This window comes from Xiphias gladius, chromosome 22 (assembly GCF_016859285.1).
Source record: "Xiphias gladius isolate SHS-SW01 ecotype Sanya breed wild chromosome 22, ASM1685928v1, whole genome shotgun sequence".
NCBI classification, from domain to species: domain Eukaryota; kingdom Metazoa; phylum Chordata; class Actinopteri; order Istiophoriformes; family Xiphiidae; genus Xiphias; species Xiphias gladius.
In genome coordinates, this window is record NC_053421.1 from 921,600 (window position 1) to 943,884 (window position 22,285).

The 22,285-nt window shown below is 38.1% G+C and overlaps 1 protein-coding gene across 1 annotated transcript in view; it reads left to right on the forward strand.

Annotated features, from left to right (window-relative positions):
- The window catches only part of LOC120783927 (oxysterol-binding protein-related protein 10-like), a 149,275-nt gene that overhangs the window by 6,945 nt on the left and 120,045 nt on the right, over positions 1-22,285 (forward strand). Inside the window, exon 3 of the mRNA XM_040117334.1 lies at positions 11,167-11,345. Within this exon, the coding sequence (XP_039973268.1) occupies positions 11,167-11,345 (179 nt within the window). The remainder of the gene's footprint in view (positions 1-11,166; positions 11,346-22,285) is intronic.

Here is a 22,285-nt window from a genome sequence, read left to right on the forward strand (position 1 = left end):
TCTCTCTCTGATTTGTGCCAGATTTTTCTCTGCACTGTTGTGCTCAGTAAATTGTTCCTCTACTTCCTGTACGCTTCTCTCCATCCCTTTAATTGCTGTATGCAATTGACGAACATGTCTGACTTGGCACTATCCCACACCCCACCATACACTTAGAGAATCAAAATCTTCCTTTCGCTCTGTCCACACAACCCCCACATTTTTAAAACTTGAGCTAAAATGGGTATCTTGCCAAAGCCTCACATGGCCTTTCCAATATGGACACTGAAAAGGTCCTGGTGAAATTTACATATGACCCTGCATGATATAATACTGCATTAAGTGGATTTAGCTGCTTGACCTGTTGCATTACCATTAATAATAAGCATCTAATATTCAATAATGTTATCTGATTTTACCGGTTCTTGGAAAAAACTGATTTATGGACTCAATTCATCTATAATCCATTTTTTTCCCATTTAGAGTTGTTCAAATTTCAAGCATTTCCAGGTTTTTTATGTGAAATTTGAAAATGTACATAAAAACAGGTGAATGAAGACCCACGTAGTGCCTTTTCTACTAAACTACAATAGACAAGAATAATACATGTAACCATGGTAACTGTACATAACAAAGATGGTGACAGCTGTAGCCTCAAAATCAACAAAACAGTCAACAAAACTCTAATTACTAAAATTCAACTAAATCAAATATATATTTTCGTGAAGACACTAAGAGTAAAACTACGTGCCAATTTTAACATTGCTGGTAAGTGAACACAATACACTAGGGGACCCTTGGTCAAAAATGAGCTGTGGCCCCCCCCTTCCCCTCTGTAGGGATGATGGGAACTGCAAAATTGGTGATAATTCTCTTTGGGCTCATCTCTCTTAGTGACCTGCAACATTTCTTAAAATACATGTCTGAACTGAATACTGACAGATTAATGTAAAGACTTAAGTGGCACAAGACTAAATTTATTAAGAGAGATTAAATGTGGATCTTGTTCCCCCTTGTAAAAATAAAATAAAAATACATTTATTATCTTAATCTTCACCTCTTATGCACAAAAATAGTCTAATAAACTTCTATGAAAGAATTCATTTCAAGTTGTTGAGGAGATTCTTTTGACGTCAGATCAGTCTTTAAAAAGTACAGTGGCAAGAAAAAGTAAGTGAGCCCTTTGGAATGTATATGTAGCCATTGAAATGTGATTGAAGTGTAGGCTTTCAGAATTAATTCAAGGGGTTTAAAAAAGGAATTAGGAATTACAGCCATTTTTATACATAGTCCCTCTTTTTGAGAGGCTTACTCGCACTTCAGAAATTATTCTGCTACTTCTATCAGCAGTCACATCATCAATAAACATCAGTGACCCAGTTCCATTGGCAACCATACATGCCATAACACTGCCTCCTCCAGATGATGTGATATGCTTTGGATCATGAGCTGTTCCTTTCCTTCTCCATACTCTTTTCTTTTTTTCTTGGATCAATACCTCTTTGCACTGCATATTGAGAGCTCCCATGAACAGTCACCAAATGCAAATTCAACACTTGGAAACAACTCCAGACCTTTAATCTGCTTAATTTGTCATGAAATACTGAGGGAACAGGCCACACGTGGCTATGAAACTGATTGCCAGTCAGTTGTTTACTTTGAGCCTCTGAAAATGAGAGACTATGTATAAAAATGGCTGTAATTCCAGGCATTTAAGGGGATATTTTCTTAAGTCTAAACTTCAATTACATGTTGATGGCTTTTTTCAAATCCAGACCTTTTATCTGCTCAGTTTGTCATGAAATAACAAGGGAACAGGCCACATCTGACTGAACAAAACAACAAACAATAACGCTAACTGGAGGCAGGAGTTAGCAAACCTTAAGCCCAATAAATTAAACCAGATTGGAGTTGTGCCTTAGTGGGAGGCTGACTTATAAAAAACACTCAAACATTTTGAGTTTGCTATTCACAAGAAGCTCCTCCTGATGTAAACCCTGCCTCGCTTAAAAGATCTCAGAAGACTTATGCTCATGAATTGTTGATTTGTATAAAGCTGGAAAGTGTTACAAAGTCAGCTCATCACTCCACAACGCTACTGGGAGAATGTTTTGTGGACCGTTTACTGGTGATGCTTCTTTCTGTGACACACATCATGTCTTTCCATGAGATTGATAACTGGTCTCTGCTCCTTCTCCTACTTGTTTCTGTTTAATTATCTTAACTCTGTAGTCTCTACTCGTGTAACTTATCTTCTGCTCCCCACTGTGTGCTAAATTCATATCATTTTAGACTTGCTACTTTTTATTTTAGTGTTAAGAGGTAGCCTGCTGCTGCTCTGTTAGCTTAGCTCCTACCCTAGCTTACCATCTTAGCCTATAGTTATCCACAGCTAATGCTACTTCATTAACTAAACAACGCACGCTAGTAATGGGGGATTCCATCATTCACAATGTCACCACAATCGCCGGTCATTGTTTACTGTTTACCTGGGGCCAGAGCGTCCGACAAAGGGACTAATATTAGGGTGCTGGTAAAGAGAAACAGGGAACTGCGGTGGGATGTGGAAACCCTCACCAGGGCAAGATAGGCTAGGGCCTCTTCTCTACGAAGCTTAACAATTGATTCAACTGAAATTCAGTCTTATAAATAATCAACTGAAATCACTTGGTCTGATGTATCGGATTAATTGCATTGGATTTACTGCATATAGTCAAAATCATACAACGAGTTTGATACAAGCTCCAGCAGGTCCTGGGAACTACTGAATCTGAATGTGAAAGCATTTATATTTATACCTTTCTACTTATCCTGCCCTTTGTGGGGCTTAAAATCTAACCCCTCCTCAGTTCCAGTGCTTTTTCTTTTTTATGCAAACTTTGCTTGGTCTCGTAATTAATAGTGTAATATATTCTACAACTCTACTAGTATGTTGTACTGTGGTGTAACATTCATATCATTGATTAATAAAAAAAATATCCTAATGATCGTTTATCATTTGATTTATTATAATTATTGCTTACATGGAATAATATTTGAGCAGGTAAATAATTCCCTGATAACCCAGGCACAATCGATCACTAGCTTTAGGAACATTGTTATCCATGTTGGCTCATTTTGTTTCCTCATATTTTTATTGATCTGAGCCCCGTCTGTGATTTGTACTGTTTGTACTTTGTTTCCAACTTGCTATTGTATTGGCCTGACTTTGACTTTGTGTATACAACAAAGACAGTATTAATACTCTCAAATGTGTTTTTGTGACAAAATGTAGTTTGGAGACCATACAGACTCATTGGGGATTCCTCCTGGTGGAAGATCTTTGAATTTGTGACCCCCTGCTGCTGATCAGCCCTGTAGTTTGCAAAAAACAACAATTTCAAGTTTCCTGATTATAAAATGATATTTAGTCATGGAATTAATTTCCACTGTTACGTTGATGATACGTCTTTATGTGTCTGTAAAGGTGGATGACCCTTCTTAAATGATCAAATTAGAGGCCTGCTCATCTGCTGTGAAAAGCTGGATGTCACAAAATTCCCTGCTTTTAAATTCAGATGAAACCAAGATGCTGGTCATTGGCCCGGACCGACACAGACACCGGTTTGAACAAATAGCCGTAACTCTTGACAACTGTATATCTCAAATTATGACAGCCAAGAATTTTGGTGTTACATTTGATCATTGTGAAATTTAACAGCTAAAATTCAGTCTTTTCTGAGACCCTAATCCATACCTTTGTGTCATCCAGAGTGGATTATTGTAATGTTTTGTTTTCTGGCCTGTCTTGTGCTGGTACTAAAAGTCTTTAAATGGTTCAGAATGCTGCAGCTGGAATATGAACTAAATCCAGAAAATTTGACCCTGTTACACAAAGTTTAGCTTCCCTTCATTGGCTTTCTATCCATGTCCGGTCAGACTTTAAGGTGCCTCTAATGATGTACAAAATCTTAAATGAGCAGGCCCCTCCACACCTGTCTGATCTCCTAAAACCTCATATTCCATCCCTTGCTCTTCACTTTCAGAATACAGGGTTCCTGTCTGACCCCAGAGTTAAAAAGAAGTCAGGAGACTGGAGGGCCTCTTATTGTGTCCCCTTTCTCTGGAACTAACTTTCTGCTGACTATGAGACTGTCTGACTGTGTTGAGGCCTTTAAATCCAAACATAAAACAAATCTTTATGCCTTAATTTTCGTTTCAGTGGCTTATTCTTTGCTTACTTCCGGCCTGGTACCTGTTACCATTCTCCCTTCGGTGGGTTGATCTCAGTCTCAATTAAACTGTTCAACCTACTACGTACAGTAGAGTCCATATTGTCCTGCTGACAAGTAAACTGTAAACTTTCTGAAAACAACTACATCTCTCTAACCCTCTTTTTTTTGTGTGTCTGTCCCTCTGTGTTTGTTTCCCTCTCCTAGATGTGTGAATGATGTGCTTGGTTGGTGGTGGAAAGGAGGTTGTGTGGCTCAGCTCCTATCTGTTTGGGGGCACCTGGAAGTTGCATTTTCTTCATATCTGTTTGCAGTGTATCTATAATTTTGTCATCATGATTGCCCATTAATGTAAATTCACTATGTGCTCTATTCTGTACACATGCCATCTATTGCTGTCTGTCCATCCTGGAAGAGGGATCCCTCCTAAGTTTCACTTCCTTAAGTTACTTCCATCTATTTTCCACCATTAAAGGGTTTTTTTCCTTATCCAATTCGAGGGTCCAAGCACAGAGGGTGTCGTATGTACAGATCGTAAAGTCCCTTGAGGTGAATTTGTGATATTGGGATATATAAGCATCAAGATCTAGGGCAGGACAGCTCACCATCATTGAGGGGGAAATTATTTCCCAAGTTTATCAAGGTATCTTAAAGGATAATGTCAGGGTGGCAGTCAGCCAGCTGAAGCTCAGAAGTTGGGTGATGCAGCAGGACAATGACCCAAAACACTACTAGAGAAATTACTTCAAACAAAAATATTCTGCCTTTTGGAGTGGCCCAGTCAAAGCCCGGACCTTAACCCAATAGAGATGGTGCGGAGTGGCCTCAAGAGAGCTGTTCACACCAGACATCCTAAGTATACGGCTGAGCTGAGAATGGTCCAAATTCCTGCAGGTTCCTTGTAGGTCTGATCCACAGTTACTGGAAAAGCTTGTTAGAAGTTATTACTGCCAAAGGTGGTTCAAACTGTAATTAAATCGAAGGGTTCACTTACTTTTTTCAACAGCGCTGGAAATGTTTAATGGGTGTGTTCAATAAAAACATGAACTGTTATAATTGTTTTTGTGTTATTAGCATACGTACATTATGTTTGTCTATACTATACTACAGAAAACCAGGTAATTCTAATGGGTTGAAATACTTGCGTGCCACTGTATTTCCCTAAAGGAGGATAAAAATCTTTGTACAGCCACTAACGGTCTGTCTGTATATTCTTGATGTTTGCTCATGTCAGCTGCATAGATGAAGAAATGAATATCCAGAAGAACTCTTTAAATAGAGAATGTAAACTAACAGGAATTAAAGGAGAGTCATAATTTAACGTCCTGTCATACCGTGCTTGGGCAATGTCAGATATGGTAAAACAGGCATTAATTAAAGATTCAATTGTAAAAAAAAACATTTTAAAATCCATCAGTGATACAGCCTTCTTCTTTACTCTCATGGCATTTTTAACTCACCACTATACTCCCTCTCTTCTCTCTCTCTCTCTTTTGCTTTAGTATGAGCATTGTCCTTCCATTAATGTGCTTTCATGACTGAAAAACAAGCTGTAAAATTAACATTAATATAAAAAGTCACCTCTGTCTGAATGACTAAAAACATCACTTTAACAGACAGATGAAGCCAGCAATGCCTGTGTAAAAATCAACTCACCTTATTTCATGCAACTCTGGTTACTTTTACAAAAACATTAATTAATTAAAAAAAAAATTAATCCAACCTCTTTATTGTTAAGATTAAGAAATCTTGTAGTGCATGCTTGTGTTAACTTATTTTAAAAGTGACCCAAAACCACAAATAATTGATCCTACTGACAAGTATTGTGTGTTTAGGTAAAATCTGATATACTGTATCTTATTCCCCTGCATACTTCCCACCTCTCAATAAAAGTGTCAGAATTAACATTGGCCAGACAAGGAACCACCATTCTCCTTCTCGAAGAGGCCGATGTTTTGTCTGATAATAAAATTAACAATAGGACATGAACTTACTTTATGACCTTTTGGGGGATCCTGGCTATGAATCTCACGAAAAGGACAAGACCAGATAAAGTGCTCATGGAACAGAGACAAAGGCTACACTCAACAAAATGAAATATATTTCATAAAAAGAAACTCATCAGAACTAAAACACATAATGATCAGCTCTCTCTCTTTCTAATTAAAATGAAGTAGTTGTCCAACTATTCAGTGATCCAGCTCAAATTACTCTGAAAATGTTTATATGAAAATTAGTCCAACTTCCATGTCTGTAAAATGGCCAAGTTATGAAACATAAAATTTCATGCATTGTTTGCTGTGTGACCACACTGCCACCTAGTGACCATGGATAGTTAGTTCTCTGTGACGTATCGTTCTTAGACTAGGTTGTAGACTGTATTTTATTAAATGGTTAATCAAATTAGTTGTTGTTTAATTCCTGTTCAGTTTAGTATTGAAACTTATCTTGACAGTTAATCAGTCCTGTATATCACTGAATATCCTTTGATGTGCTGCACTGTGATTATTGCTTTTTTACATATTCTATGTAAGAAGCTCTGACATATAATTTATATTTTGAATCCCTGTTGATTGACCATAGTGGTAAATTGAAGTGTTTGATTTTTGCACTTAAAACCTCAATTGAATTATTCTCCCTGGAGCAAAGAAATTTCCAAATTGAGAGGCTTTGGTTTCTCCCTTCTGTACCTATATTATTTAAAATCGAAGTATCTTGCCCTGGGGAGGTGGCAGCTCTCTTTTGCACTTGCTGCAAACCGGAGTAAAGTCACCTCAGCCCGTGTTCCTATTGTCTACGGGTTATACCGTCTTTCCTGCAGAGATTTTTCAGAAGGGCCAAACTATTTCCATTCTAGGGTACTTTACGGCCAGAGCCACTCCCTGGTGAAGTGGTTTAAACAGTTGGTCAGACCCAGCCAACACCTGCAAACAGTCTTGGATTTTTTGTCAGTCCTGCTCATTGAGCAGCACTCAGTGAGGACAGTTTTGTTAAATTTAGGTCCATGGTTGTTTGACTACAGGATTAATGCATCATGACAACGGGGAGTGATGCTTTTACACCTTGTGTGCTTGCCTGTTACCATCAGTCATGCAGTGGAACTGAGGTTGTGTTGCCTGCTGTGAGTTACAAACATGGGGCTCCCCTCATCAATCTGAAGGCTGGCTCACTTGCTGAGTTATTGTATTCTGAAGGCTAATCAGGCAGTGGGTTGTGCTCAGTTGGATTTAGAGCACAATCCACAAAGTTCATCAACATTACATCACTATTTTTTCCTCTACTGTTATTCTCATCTCTGCTTCATTCCACTCCCTTTATCTTTATTTCTGTTTCAGTTCTGTTTTCTCCATATGACTTCAATAGGAATCTGCTTCTTTTTATTTAGATGTTATCATTGTCTATTTATACCATAGTTATTTGTCTAGTTTCCACTTCTGTGCTTTCTGTTCTCTAATGGTTATTAATTCTCTTTCTATACAAACTCCATTACTATATCCATCACTATAGTTTCTGCTCTTGTCTATTTACTGTATATTTCTATGTATCAGCTGTACAGTATATCTTGCATGTATATTTGTTTCTATTTTTAACTCTTATCTCACCTATTCTGTTTGTGATCTACATGGACAGAATCTCTAGGGGCCTGTGTAGTGACCCTAAGTTTGCACGATTTAGTTCTGTTGGCCGGTGTTGTACAAGGGTGTGGAGCTCAGTCATCAGGCAGAAGCTTAAGGTGGAACCACATCTCCTTCACTTTGAAAAGAAACAGTTGGGATGGTCCAAAAACCTGATCAGGTTCAGGGTGAAGAGTTTTATTGCCACTTCCAACCAGCTGTGCTTGCAGAAAAATCTGCTATGTGCTGTTCTTGAGCGCATGGACCATCAACGTATTTTGTCATTTTATTTTGAGGACTTTAAGAGTGACTTTCCTGCGCTAGTGTCAGTGATGTTAGTAAGTCACATTTTATTTTTCTGACGCATTATCCTCTGCCATGTTCCCTGCTGCAGAAGACAGCTGGGACCCAGTCACATGACAGCAGTGGAGTAGAAGGAACAAATTGCTGTGTGAAAACAGATTTAAATTATTTAGTGGTCTTTTCTCATTGGTGGGTTTGCTTGTCTTCCATTAAACCGTTGAGCTTCTTTTCTCTATCCCTGCAGCACTGTCTCTTTCTTCTTTCTCTGTCTCTCTTTATCCATCCTTCCTTTGGTCCCCCCCCATCATTCGTCCTCAACTGTGCTTAGAGATACTGCTCCCGTATTAAAGACTCCAGGGTAAAATCACTCAAGCCTCAGTAGCTTGCATATGGGCTCCAGTGTGAGATGGAAAAAGATTTTTCCTTTCTTATCACAAATGAAGAATGGTGACCTTGCAATATCACACGAACAGCGGTTGTTTATGTGTGCCTTAAAGTAAGAGAAAAAATAGAGATGACAGAATGAGCAGGAGGTTCACAAGGTCGTTAAAATATTACAACCAGAGCTCAACAATGAGTCTCAATGCATGAAGTCCTGCACCTTATGATGTTTCGAGTCACCAAACTGCAGAGGATTTTACTGTGATGTGCTCACTCCCTCACTGTGTCTCTGAATTTAAAGATTAATAGGAGAATTCTTAAGTTTTGTTTAATGTGCTTTCTCTCATCATATAGAAAAAGAGAAAAAGGTGGAGTTGAAAATGACTGCACTCTGTCTGAATCTGGTATTTTTAGTTCTTTTGAGTTTTTTAATCAAACAACAAAAAGGGTAACTGCAAACACAAAAACAGCTTAAACATAAAAACACATGCAGTGATTATAGCATGAGTGGAAGCCAGTTATGGTAGTCGAGGGTTTACATTCTCTCTATCCTCCAAACTAAACAACAAAATGCATTGCCATTTAACACCCCCTGAAAATCTTGTTTTTGCTAATCTCCACTGGTTGAACCTTCACCTTGCTCAACTGGTTACAGTGATGTATGAATGTACTCCAGGACACTGTGACATCACTGTTAGGTGTGGTTGCAGATTCAAAGGAGCACACCCGACCACACCCGCCCACACCAATCAGTGATGCTGGCTGTGGTCATAGGTGAAACAGGATTGGAACATTGCTTTCACCCAAACCACTTTTTCAGGAGTAGATGTGATGTATTCTGTCCTAAACACATGCTGTGTATTTGTCAAAAAGTTACACTGTGACTGGAATAGGGCTGCCCCCAACCAAAGATTTTTCTAGTTGACTAGTAGTTGTTAGTTCAAGCCACTAGTTGACTAGTCATTGCTGATATTATGATATTCATTAAATTATTTAAATATATATTTTTGGGGGGCATTAGAACATGGTTTGAGTACTGTGGCTGAGAAAGAATGTTATAAGTGACATTGTTAATGCTGTGCTACATTACATAGAAATACAAAACCATAATGATAAGCCTTTGAAATACCAAGGACCATGGACCAGGGACAGATGATGTCTCTCTGTGGCTGGCTGAGTGACTGAGTGTCGCCACTTCCTGTGGAGTTTGATTTTTTTTTTCCTGCAACCAACCAACCAATTTAAAACTTGGTCAACTAGGACTCTTCTTATCGACTAATGCTTGGTTGACTATCAGTGAGCAAGCCCTAGACTAGAGCGTGGCTGAAGTCACAGTTTGTGTCATTTGTGCAAGTTTTTGCAAGGTCTCCCTTGTCATTGCAAATGCATTACAGGGAAGATTGCATATATAATAGAAGGGTGAACTTAGGTAGGTAACACAATTTACAACAGTCAGTTTTGGATTGGGTAGTAGTAGTACCCTACATCCAATGCTACCAAAAACACAAAAGAGAGTCAGCTGGAAGTAATGTTAATGTTACGCCCATACAATCTGATATTGCCTTAACATCATTTTACCTTTCTATAAATGTAATATAACGTTACTTAAATGCAAGATGTTGTGTAGTAGTGCAACAGGTCAAGCAGCTAAATTAACTTCTGAAAAAGAGGTACTGTACTTGAATATATACAAATTCATGGAAAACCTCTGCTATTTTCGTAGTAAACCTGGCCCCAAGAGTCTTCAGCCATGCTAGCAGCTCTGTACAGCTGCACGAAGGCACAGCTGTGCTTTGAGCTAAATGCTAACATAGCATGCTAACATGCTAACATCTGGCAAATTCCTGTCGACTTACTGGCTGAGACATATCAGCCCCTCCTTGTCAGGCAGCAAATCCCCATTAGCAGTAAGAAGGAGGACAACAGAAAACAGGATGAATAAGTGATAGTGACTGTTTCAGTGTTCTTCATTATTTTCAAAATTAAATTTTATTTAGAATTAAAATTTTAGATTTGTTTCTAGGGAGATATTACTGAGTTTATGTAATGACCTTACTGTTGTAAACATCACTTTTACTCCTTTAGAAACAATATTTTGTTATATAAAAAATATAAATAAATTAAAATGCTGCTCGGGATTTATTTTTTAAATAATATATTCAGCGTATATCAGTTCTTTTTTGACTGTAATTAAAAAAAAGAGTATCGATAAGATTAGTATCAATAAAACCTTGACGATGTCCGTCCCTACCCACCTGTTATTATTTCTTTTATATGTCTTTTATATGTGATTTTGTATACTACAAATTGTTGTGGCCAGTGGCTTATTCAAAATGGTGAATAATAATGTCTACTCCCATGCTTGAAATGCAAATTTTAAGACACATTACTATTTCTAACAACAGCCTCTATTGGATATAGAATCCCAATCCACTGTGTGAGCTTCAGTCCAAATTCAAACCTTTCAAGCTCCCTGTCTTTTTGGCATCAAGTGAAGTGACTACCTTCAGGCATGGAAGGATTTGTACTGTTTTAAGGTGGAACCTAATATTTTAATTTTGTGCAAAGTGCCAATAAAATATCCATTTATTGTGTATCTATGTTAGTTTTGGCCCTCTCTTCATGTTCCTTTTCTCAGTTTTCTCCTTATTTTTTTCTCTCACTTCTCTCTCCTGCAGATATTTTGTACTAGACCCCGAGGTTGGTCAGCTCCAATATTATCTAAATGTACTTAGTAAAAGCCAACGACCTCCCCGAGGATCTCTGCCTCTCCTTGGGGCGATGGTGGTCTCCAGCGATGAGTTCCCCTTCATGTTTACTTTTCAGTCCACTACTGGGGATTTCTACAAACTCAGAGGTGAGAGAAAGGCTTGCTTGGTAAAATCCAGAAGACAGGTACTATTCTACTGTGAGAAGTGCACACCTGTGCTTTGTCACCTATCTTATGGTAGCAGCACCCCCCCCCCAACCCCCCCGCTGTATTTTTGAGGTAGAGGAGGATACAGTTTGACAAAACATGAACTATAGTATATAGTTCATTACAGATCCATTATGCATTAAAACAGGAATGTTTATTTTTCACATTTATTGTTTAGTCTGTCTTTGCACAAACTGTATTACATTTTATCGTAGTTTTAGTTATTAAAGGTTACTTTTCACATTTTTCAAGTTATACATTAAATTGTATGGTATGCTTTAATGCAGTCCCATCTGAAATGGACTTGCTTTCATAAAGATATAAAACGGCCACAGATAGAAACTCTGTAATGTCATGGGAACCAGACCCCCAGCATCTCAATGACACATAACTCTTTGAAGTTCAAGGTACAACTTTTCTTGCTGATGGAAGGGAAAGCAAAGTGTAACACATAGCAGCACAAGACCCATATGCTTCCTCTCAGAGGGAGGGAGGGAGCCTTCAGGTCAGCACTTTACTTTGAGGTGGGACAATGTAAAACTTCTCCCACAAAGCTGAACATTCTTTTCCACAATTATATGAAAACAAAAACAGAAGTTTTTATAATTGGTACAGATGCACAGAGATTGAAATTTCAAGCAGTCTTGGAAATCTGGCTCTGCAGATAAAACCGGACGTAAAAAAACCTGGGTGTTATCCTTGACTCTAAACTGATTTTTGATGTCATATCAGCAACATTACAAAGATAGCTTTTTATCTTTTAAGGAACATCGCAAGAGTCAGACCCTAACTTTTTTTAGAAAATGGTTAGAATCTGACCCATGGCTTTGTATTTTCACGCTTAGATTAATATAATGCGCTCTATACGCATATATATGGTTTACAAAAAAACAAAACAAAACAAAACAAAAGACTAAATGGCTGCAGCGTGTTCAAAATTCAGCAGCGAGACTTTTAAACAAAACTAGGAAAAGAGAATATATTATACCAGTATTGGTCTCATTGCACTGGCTACCTGTAACGTTGAGGATATATATGAAAATTCTTTTACTTGTTTTTGAAGCCAAAAAGCACCTTCATATCTTTCAGGTTGCTGATGGAGTTCCAAACCATTTGCTTAGGTCGCTTAATGCTGGCTTGCTAAATGCGCCACAAATAAACTGCAATAAGTACTGTGAAGCAGCTTTTATGTAGCTAAGCACTGAAGATTTGGAACATACTCCCACCACATATTAACCTCTGCTGATATTTTCAAGAAACAGCTCAAAACTTATTTTTATGATCTTATATTTAATTAATTCAACCTTTATTTGATATTTCCTTTTATATTCCTCTAGAGTTTTTATATTTTAAAATTGCCTTGACTACTATCTGTTGCTTTTATTACCAGTATTATCCAGGTTTCTAATCTCCTTTTTTATATGCCGTATGCAGGTTCATAACAAAAGACAACAGACTGGGAAAGTAACAGTTGAGTGGCTGGATGAAAGGACAGATACAGAGCGATGCATCTTTGTTGTTCAACAATATCCAAAGTCTGACTGAAACTGAAACTAACATAAAGTAGCCTCTACAAGTCTAAATAAGTCAGTTTGTATGCTGAAAATTTGACTGATTCACACGTCTGTTGTGAGGGAAAACTCTGCTCTGTCTGCCTGTCCTCTCATTGCACCGTCAGCCTGTTCGAACAAATACATACACAGAAATTAGAAAAAAATTAAACAGAGACTGATACAGCGTCTTATATTACCGCTACAGTTAAAATAAGCAAGCCACGCTCCCAAAATAAGGTCAGAGGCAGGAGAGAAAGCTGATTATTGACCTCCTGCATGTATAAGCAGCATGAACAGTAACCAGGTTACTACAGTACATGTAAATGCATTCTCTAATTACTGTAACAAAGCTTATGTGGATGTAAATGCACTGAATGACACATGAAGCAGGGAAAGGGAACAAAGGGAAGAAGAACAATAGATTCAAAAGCCATTTGCAGTGAATAACTGCCCTAGATACGTGTAATTATTTACCAGAGTAATTCCAGAGTCTGAATGACAGTAAATGTTGAACAAGGGGGGAAATTTCCTGAAATCAACAATTGTGTCTTTTGTTTTGTTAGCATTGAGAATTAAGGAATGACTGTTGGTACCATGGTACAAAGGCTTTAACTATAGCACCATAATGCTGCTCCTCCTTCTGAAAAAGACTGACAATCACTGTATCATCTGCAAATTTTATAATGTGGCAATTTTCGTATAGACTGGCAGTCATTTGTATAAAATATAAAGATTATATAAAGATACGAGATTAAAAAGATTTAAAAAAGATAGTGTCTCTGTTAGGGGATGTGGCTGAATAACAATTAAAGCTAATTAAATTTGATCAATAAAAGTCTGACTTGAGCCCCTGGGATCTCAAGATGTTGAAACAAAAGATTTAACAGAGTAAGAGAAGCACCACGACCCTAGTAAGCAAATGGTTCCATTCCATTCCTGCTTATCTGGGGTCAGGTTGCGGTGGCAACAGGCTAAGAAAGTTAGTCCAGACATCCGTCTCCCCAGAAATGTTTACCAGCTCCTCCTGGGGTATTGTAGGTTGTTCCCAAACCAGATGAGATACATAATCTCTTCAACACGTTCTGGGTTTGCCCCAGGGTCTCCTCCAAGTTGGACATACCCAGAAAACCTCCAAAGGAAAGCATCTAGGAGGATCCTGATTAAATGCCCAAACCATCTCAACTTCAATGCAAAGGAGCAGCGGCTCTACTCTGAGTTTCCTCTGGATGTCTGAGCTTCTTAACTAACACTCTAAGGGTGAACCCATTTTACGGAGGAAACTCATTTCAGATACTAATTCCTGAAATCTCTTTCTTTCAGTCACTACCCAAAGCTCATGACCATAGGTCAGGGTTAAAGAAGGGATAGTCTTTGCACACCTGTAAACCAACAGGTGTGTAGGAGAAAAAGCAAAAATGCAAAGCAAAAAAATAAACTTTTGCATACTGTCAACACTTAAAGTGAGTTTATTTAATCGTTGTGTTTTGGTCAAGCGACATTCATCAGGCATTGCACACTGCAAATGACGACCAGTCTCTATATACAACTATGCACCCACAAAGAAGTCAGCCAATCCTAGGGACTAAGCAATCAACAATTAGAGAACCTGGGAAGGGGCTCATTAGGTGAGATTCCCACATCTCCATCAATAAAAATCCCTTGTCATTTGGTCACAGCCACTGATGCACAATATTGAGACACGAATAATTGGAAAACTAAATAGAGTAAATAGAAAATTGTTTATAAATATACTCAAAAATACAAAACAATTTAGTATACAATTGTTCAATATAGAAATAATTATATGTCTATATAAATATAAAATCAGTGCACATAAAAATATATCTTGAATTACCTAAACAACATCTCACTGGACCCCATCAAATATTAACAGAAGACTTATGTCCTCATAATGATCCAAATTATTATTTTTTGGTTATGGGAATTATTGAGAGAAATATAATAAGACCAGACGGATCCTTTAAGAATACAAATCAATTTTGGAAGACAAGACCACTGAGTAGAGCCTTATTTGAAAATAAAAAAACAAATGAGAGAAAAAAAAAGGTCATAATTTTGTTACAGTTGTGTTAATGATTGAAGTTTGATCTTCAGATAAATGAAGATATATAAGTTAATAGTTAAACCCGTTATAATTAAATAAATAAAAAATAAATAAATCACTATTGCAAATAGTAAAAAAGGAAAGTGTCATTCTAAACTTATTGTGACCATTTCCATATCTGAACACTTAAAAACAGTTAATGGGTTTGATGGAGTCTTTAACTTCAAAATAAGGCAAATGTTTTGAAATGATATGTAAACGCATTCAAAGATTCAGTTCTACTACTGTATCACTCTTTAATTTCTCTGACTTTTAAAAACTGTAAAAACTGTGTGAACTGTGAAACTTTGCCTCTGATGGTTATCATGGTGTTTGACCTAAGATTACAGATTTCTACTCAACAATCAGGACATCTGAGAAGTATCAGTAAAATGCAGATTTGACCAAATACAGTTTTGACTGAGGTATGTCTGTTCCTCTGTGTGTATGTGTGAGACATGAAGAATTGTGTGATTGGCTGACTGCAAGGGTTAGAGTTTTCCCCTTTTTGCTTTGATTACAATCTGTTCCTAGCAGAGAGGCAGATTTGGCATTCACACAAAATTTTTTTAGTTCCACAGTTGCTGTGGAGGCAGAAAGATATCTCATTAGCTGAGTTAAAAGTTACTGCACAGAAAAAATATAAAGGAGTAATGGTTAACAACTAAAACTGATCAGGAAAATATGGAAAGTAAATAATCCTTTTATTATTTATTCACTGTCACTGCATCGTCTTTTTATACATGTGTCTCAAATGAGTCACATGGTCTAATGGATCAAAATGGAAACTATGAAGGTCTCTTCAATTTTTTCTGTGTAACACTTTCAGCCACAGACTTCACACCACAACCGATGGAACAATGTTTGAATGTAACTGTTAGTACTATAATAAAAGCTGTGATGATCAGGCAGAGTGGTGCAACGGGGAATCAAAATTTAAACTTAGTGAAAAAAACAAGAAATTATATCTAAACACCTGACGTAACTATAAGCTGTTAGCTCTATTTCATTTTCTTAAGTCTGTTTGCTTTCAGTAGAAAGTTGATATAACAAAGTAAACTGAGTTTTACAGAACTAGCTGACTTTGCAGCTGGTTGCCTTATTTATTTGAGTTTTCTCAACTTCTTTATTTTTACAGTGTGGTTAAGGGTGGTGAAAGATAGTGACCATGTTCAAGTGAAACCAACATTAAGTGTTGTAGCAGACAGGGTGTGAACAGTGGTCTTCCTATTCCAAAGTCACAGGACTTGTAGATTTGTTGAGTAAAAGGCATATGACAGCCTGCTTGGAGTTTGTCAAATGACATTTAGAGGACTCTGAGAGCATGAGAACAACGGATCTCTGGTCTGATTAGACAAAAACTGAACTCTTTGGGCCGAACTCCAAACACTATGTCTGGTAAGACTAGGCACTGCTAATCACTTGGCTAATACCATAGCGATGGTGAAGCATGGTGGTGGCAGCATAATGCTATGGGGCGGCTTCTCAGCAGCAGGGAGAGGACGACTGGTCAGAATTGAGAGATACAGAAAGGTCCTTGAAGAAAACGTTCTCAGTAGCTCACAGAACCATAGACTGGTGTGATGGTTCATCTTTCAGAATGAAAATGACCCGAAGCATACAGCCAAGACAATGCTGGAGTGGCTTTGGGACAAGTCTCTGACTGTCCTTGAGTGGCCTAGCAAAAGCCAAAACTTAAACCCCATAGAAGATCTGTGGAGAGAACTGAATATGGCAGTACACAGATTCTTCCCATCTAATCTAATGGAGCTTCAGAGGATCTGTCAGGAAGAATGAGATAAACTGCCCAAATCCAAGTGTGCATAGGTAATAATGCCATTTCTATTGCTTCTCTGTTTGAAACTTTTTACAAAATAAAACCTTGCTCCTGTCCCTTGGACAATGTACTTTTTTCCAGTTAATTATTGAAATTTTTGAAATTTTTTGTTAACTGTTTATTGTGCATATTCTTAATTTCTCTCTTTTATCAGGTAGTGTACCATCCTATTTTAAAAATACCATAGTCTAGCCTTTATTAAAAAACTGGGGCCCGAGCCCAATGAGTTTAATCATTTTAGACCAATTTCCAAACTTCCCTTTTTAGTTAAATTCCTTGTGGCCGCAAATCAGGTTTTAGATTTTATGAATAAGAATGCTGTGTTTGTACATTTTCAGTCTGGTTTCAGTCTCACAATAGTCCTGAGAACTGTGATGAGACTCATAAAATTGTAAACAATGTCCTTTTAACAGCAGATCCTGGGCACCCATCTATTTTAGTTCTTTTAGATCTCAAGTGCGGCGCTTGACTCTGTTGACCGCACAATTTTGCTAACCCGCCTTGAGGAGTGGGTAGTTGTCAGTAGTACAAGTCTCGATTGGTTTAAGTCCTACATCAAAGATTTGACTTTTAACGTTGGTTGAGGTGTGAACAGGTCTTCTAGTATAAAGATGTTTTGTGGGGTTTGGTGCTTGGCCTAATTATATTTTCAATCTACATGTTACCTCTATGACATCTTTTGAGAATGCAAAACTTCCACCTTTATGTGGACAATACCAAAATCTAAGTTCCAGATAAACGGAGAGAGCTCTGGAGAGATCAGGAAACTCTGGGGAAGAATCAACAGACTTGAGGAGACTTTGGGAGAGGCAGACAGGAGACATGATGAATTGCACGAATTACTGCATATCAAAATGAGTATCAGTCTGTATGAGGGTTATGTTTAATAAGCCAGGGGTAACCAAGAGTGAGAGGGAGCTGAAGGGAGGAAATTATATGAAAACCAATGGTTTCAGAATGGTTACTTGACATGTGGAGGTCTAGGGGTTTAGTCTGGTACAGCAGCCGACAGAGGAAACGGATATCTAAGGCGTTGGCAATTAGATGACAAGGGAGTGGTTCCAACTGAAGCTGGAGTTGATGGGCTCCCATGAAATTTTGGTCTGCCCCACAATTAACAAAAAACAACAACAAAAAAACAACTACAGAAATGCAGCAGGAGAGACCAAGCAAGCAGGATTCAGAGGTCGGTAGGTTTGGGGAGAAGAAAAGGTCATGCCCACCAGTGACCCTCCCTTTACTTCTCTTCACAAAGTTTGTCGTGTATCCAGCACATACTGAAATATAAAACACACAAAAAAACATTTAAAGAAGTATTTAGTGCCAGTGTGTTTGGAGGTCATGTGATGCATTGCAACCAGGTAGACATGTGACCTTGAGCTCCCTAAGTACAGGCAGTTTTAAACTTTTTAAATAGCACCCGATCTACTTCTTATTTTCATCTAGAAGCTGAAGATGGACTTGAAACCTAGCAACAAGCCTCTGTCTACTGAACAAACTGACTGGAGAAATGATAACTCGTGAAGCTGATGACAAGCACAAAATGGCAGCAGAGGACCAACATGAGGTGGAAGGAAGTTCGCTCATATTACATATTATAAGAGATAAACTTGGCTATGATGCTGTTTCCTAAAAGCTTGACTTTCAAACCATAGAAATCAGCGTTTTGAAAGTCAAATATACAACAAGGCTGTGAAGGTACTGACCTGGTTTTCTTTTTTATGGATTGGACTCCTTCTATACTGGGACATGAGAATTTTGCTGAGCCGATAATTGAACGAGCACATTGGTCCCCAGGATCCCACCTGCCTGCAGACCAGCCATCCCGACTCATCCTTATTTGCCTGCTGATGTATCAGGATCGGGACCAAATTGTACACGTCGCTGCAAAACTACCCAGGGAGAAAGGGAGAACCCATCATGTACAAAGGGAACGTGGTGCTATTTTTCCCCGATCTGAGCGAAACTGAGGAAAAAAAACAAACAGCCAAGACAGGAAGGAATTACAGGCAAAAAGAACTTCTGTTTAGTCTCCCTCACTTTGCGACATGGAGAATCCTCCTACCTGAGGGAGAGAAGAGATTCTTTAAAACACACAAGGAGCTAACTTAATTTCTCCAATAATTTACAGGAGTTAATATGGGACACTGATCTTTTCCTGCACTGCAACTTTACTTCACTAACAGTAGGAGGACTGCAACAATGTTTGTGTTTTGCACCTCTGTACAATGTTTACTGACTTTCAGTGCCAATCCTCTTATTTTTTTGGACATTCTGGATATTGGAGACAAATCTGTTATTGTGAGGTTGCACTCAAGAAGTTGGCTCCACTATTAAGCTTACTTTAATCACTTAAAGTGCCCATATTATGCTAATTTACAGGTTCATCATTTTATTTTCGGGGGTTAGTAGAAGAGGTTTAGATGCTTTAATGTTCAAAAAACACATTATTTTTCTCATACTGTACATTGTTGCAGCTAATTTTTTCACCCTCTGTCTAAAACGCTCTGTTTTAAGCTACTCTCTCCAAGGACCCCCTCCCAAAAAGCCCAGTCTGCTCGGATTGGTCAGTTCCCACAGGGCTGAGCAGGCACTGCCCACCGTGTTTCCAATCAGCTCTGCCGTGTTTTGAAGTGTGAGAGCAACTATAACCGAGTTTAGCTGCACTTCTACCATGAATATCACTACAATTACCACTTCTAAATCAAAAACCTCAACACCGCACATATTCAAGTAGGAAACAGATCCGAAATCGGGGAGAAATGAACATCGGTATTCAACATGGCAGGTTTCTGTGACATTTCCACCGGTTCAGTGGCATGAACCCTGGTCAAAATTTCTGTTTGTGTGAATAGTTAAGTGAGTAAAAGATGACCTGATTTCCAAAACGAATAAAGTAAAGGATGACACATTTATTTAATATTTTAAGCAAGATTACTTTTGTTATTTCCATCTTTTACAGCTTCAAAATAACAAAAAAAAGAAAAGGACCCGATACAAAAGTTTGGGCACCCTGCATGGTCAGTACTTAGTATCACCCCCTTTGGCAAATATCACAGCTTGTAATCACTTTTCATAGCAGCTAAGAGTCTTTCAGTTCTTTGAGGTATTTGTACCCATTCATTCTTGCAAAAGGCTTTTAGTTCTGTGAGATTTTTGGGCCATCTTGCATTCACTGCCATTTGAGGTCTATCCACAGATTTTCAATGAGGTTATAGTCAAGGGACTGTGAGGGCCATAGCAAAACTTTCAGCTTGCATCTGTTGAGGTAGTCCCTTGTAGATTTTGATGTGTGTTTAGGATCATCATCCTGTTGTAGAAGCCATCCTCTATTGAGCTTTAGCTTTTTTACAGGTGTGAGGTGTGATGTTTGCTCCCAGAATTTGCTGGTATTTAGTTGAATCCATTCTTTCCTCTACCAGTGAAATGCTCCCCCTCCCACTGGCTGCAACACAAGCCAAAAGCAATATCAATCCAGCCCCGTGCTTAACAGTTCGAGAGGTGTTCTTTTCATTAAATTATGCACCCTTTTTCTCTCCAAACATACCCTTGCTCAAAGTGACCAAAAAGTTTGATTTTTAACTTCATTAGTCCACAAGACTCGTGTCCAAAATGCATCAGGCTTGTTTAGATTTTCCTTTGCAAACTTCTGACGCTGAATTTTGTGGTGAGGATGCAGGAAAGGTTTTCTTCTGATGACTCTTCCATGAATGTCATATTTGTGCAAGTGTCACTGCATAGTAGAACTGTGCACAACCATGCCAGAGTTTGCTAAATCTTCCTGAGCTAACCTTGCAGTCAAGTGGGGGTTTTGATTTGCCTCTCAGAAATCCTACGAGCAGCCTTCTTGGTCCTCCAGACTTTAATTTGACCCCCACCGTTCCTGTTGCCATTTCCTAAATACATTATGAACTGAGGAAATGGCTACCTGAAAACACTTTGCTTTGCTCTTCTTAAAGCCCTATCCTGCTTTGTGGGCAACAATTATTCCAATTTTCAGAGTGCTAGGCAGCTGCTTAGAGGAGCCCGTTGCTGCTGATTGTTGGGACAAGATTTGAGGTGTCAGTGCATTTATAAAACTTTGAAATTTGCATCACTTGGCCTTTCCTAATGGTGACTTTGAACAAGCCATAGCCTTAACAAGGTTATTAAGGTCTGATACCTTGGTAAAGGTTTTATGAGAGCTCTAATCTCTTTTATATGGTGCTCCTTTCCTTTTTGTTTCACTCTAAAATTGTACAAAACAAAAATAAGACACTAATCTTGCTTAAAATGTTGAAAAGAATATCTCACCTGTAACTTTATGCCTTTAGGAGATCAGTTCATCCTTTCCTCACTTAACTATTCACTGTAGCAGAAATTTTGAGCAGGGGTGGCTAGACCTTTTCATGCCTCTTACTGCTAACGGTATTTATATCTCTCTGTCACATAATGTGAGGTCATTATTTAGGCATTAACTCTCTAAACTGTGATTACAGGTAAATTTGTGAGATGAGACCTACTGAGCCCAGTGAAGTAGAAAATATTTGTTATGAGGTAATGTGTTAGCATGTGCAGTTACAGTAATTACCAGGATGTAAGGGGTGGAAAGTATGATATGAAGCAACAGACATTATGAAACATTAGTCAAGCAATTATTTCTGGAAAAAGACAATAAATAAATGTACAAAAGTAATAAAAGTAATAGTATAGTGCATACTCTAGCAACCTGCCTGGAATGGACTTGGACCCTAAGTTACCATGTCAAATTAACTGAAGGAACTGCTGATCTTATAAAGTAACTTGCTTATGTAGTTGAAAAAGTGCTCTGTAGATGAAGCATCAGCAGCTACTGTGAGAACTGTACTGTGTCTGTGTTTCACAGAGTAACTTGGATATTTCCACCTGAGAAGTTTTTACAGGTCGGACAATTATTGCCATATTCCTACTTTAAAATGTTTGTCAAAGCTGCAGATGATCTGTTTGATACCTGTTCACAATACTATTGTAAATATTGTATTGTACTGTAAATTTTTATTGTGTTCAGTAAACACCGTAATAAAGTTTGACTGTGAAACAGAAATGTCTTGTGTTGCTTACTGTTACTCTTTACTGCCTGTAGTAACACACTCAAAAATATAGCTGAACAATGCCCCGAATTCCAAACGTAATTGTCTTTGAGTATATAGCCAAGTTTTCATCAGCAGATACTGTGCATATTATTCATTAATTCACATGGAACATTTTTGAGATACTGTAAAGCATTTGTCGTCATCATTCATCAATAGTTGAAATATGCAGTTACATACTGTTTTGTGACAACATCAAATAACAACATGAGTCATGCATCAATCGTTCATGATAACTAGATTCAAAACTTTATTTGCCATTTGTTCAGGTACAAGTG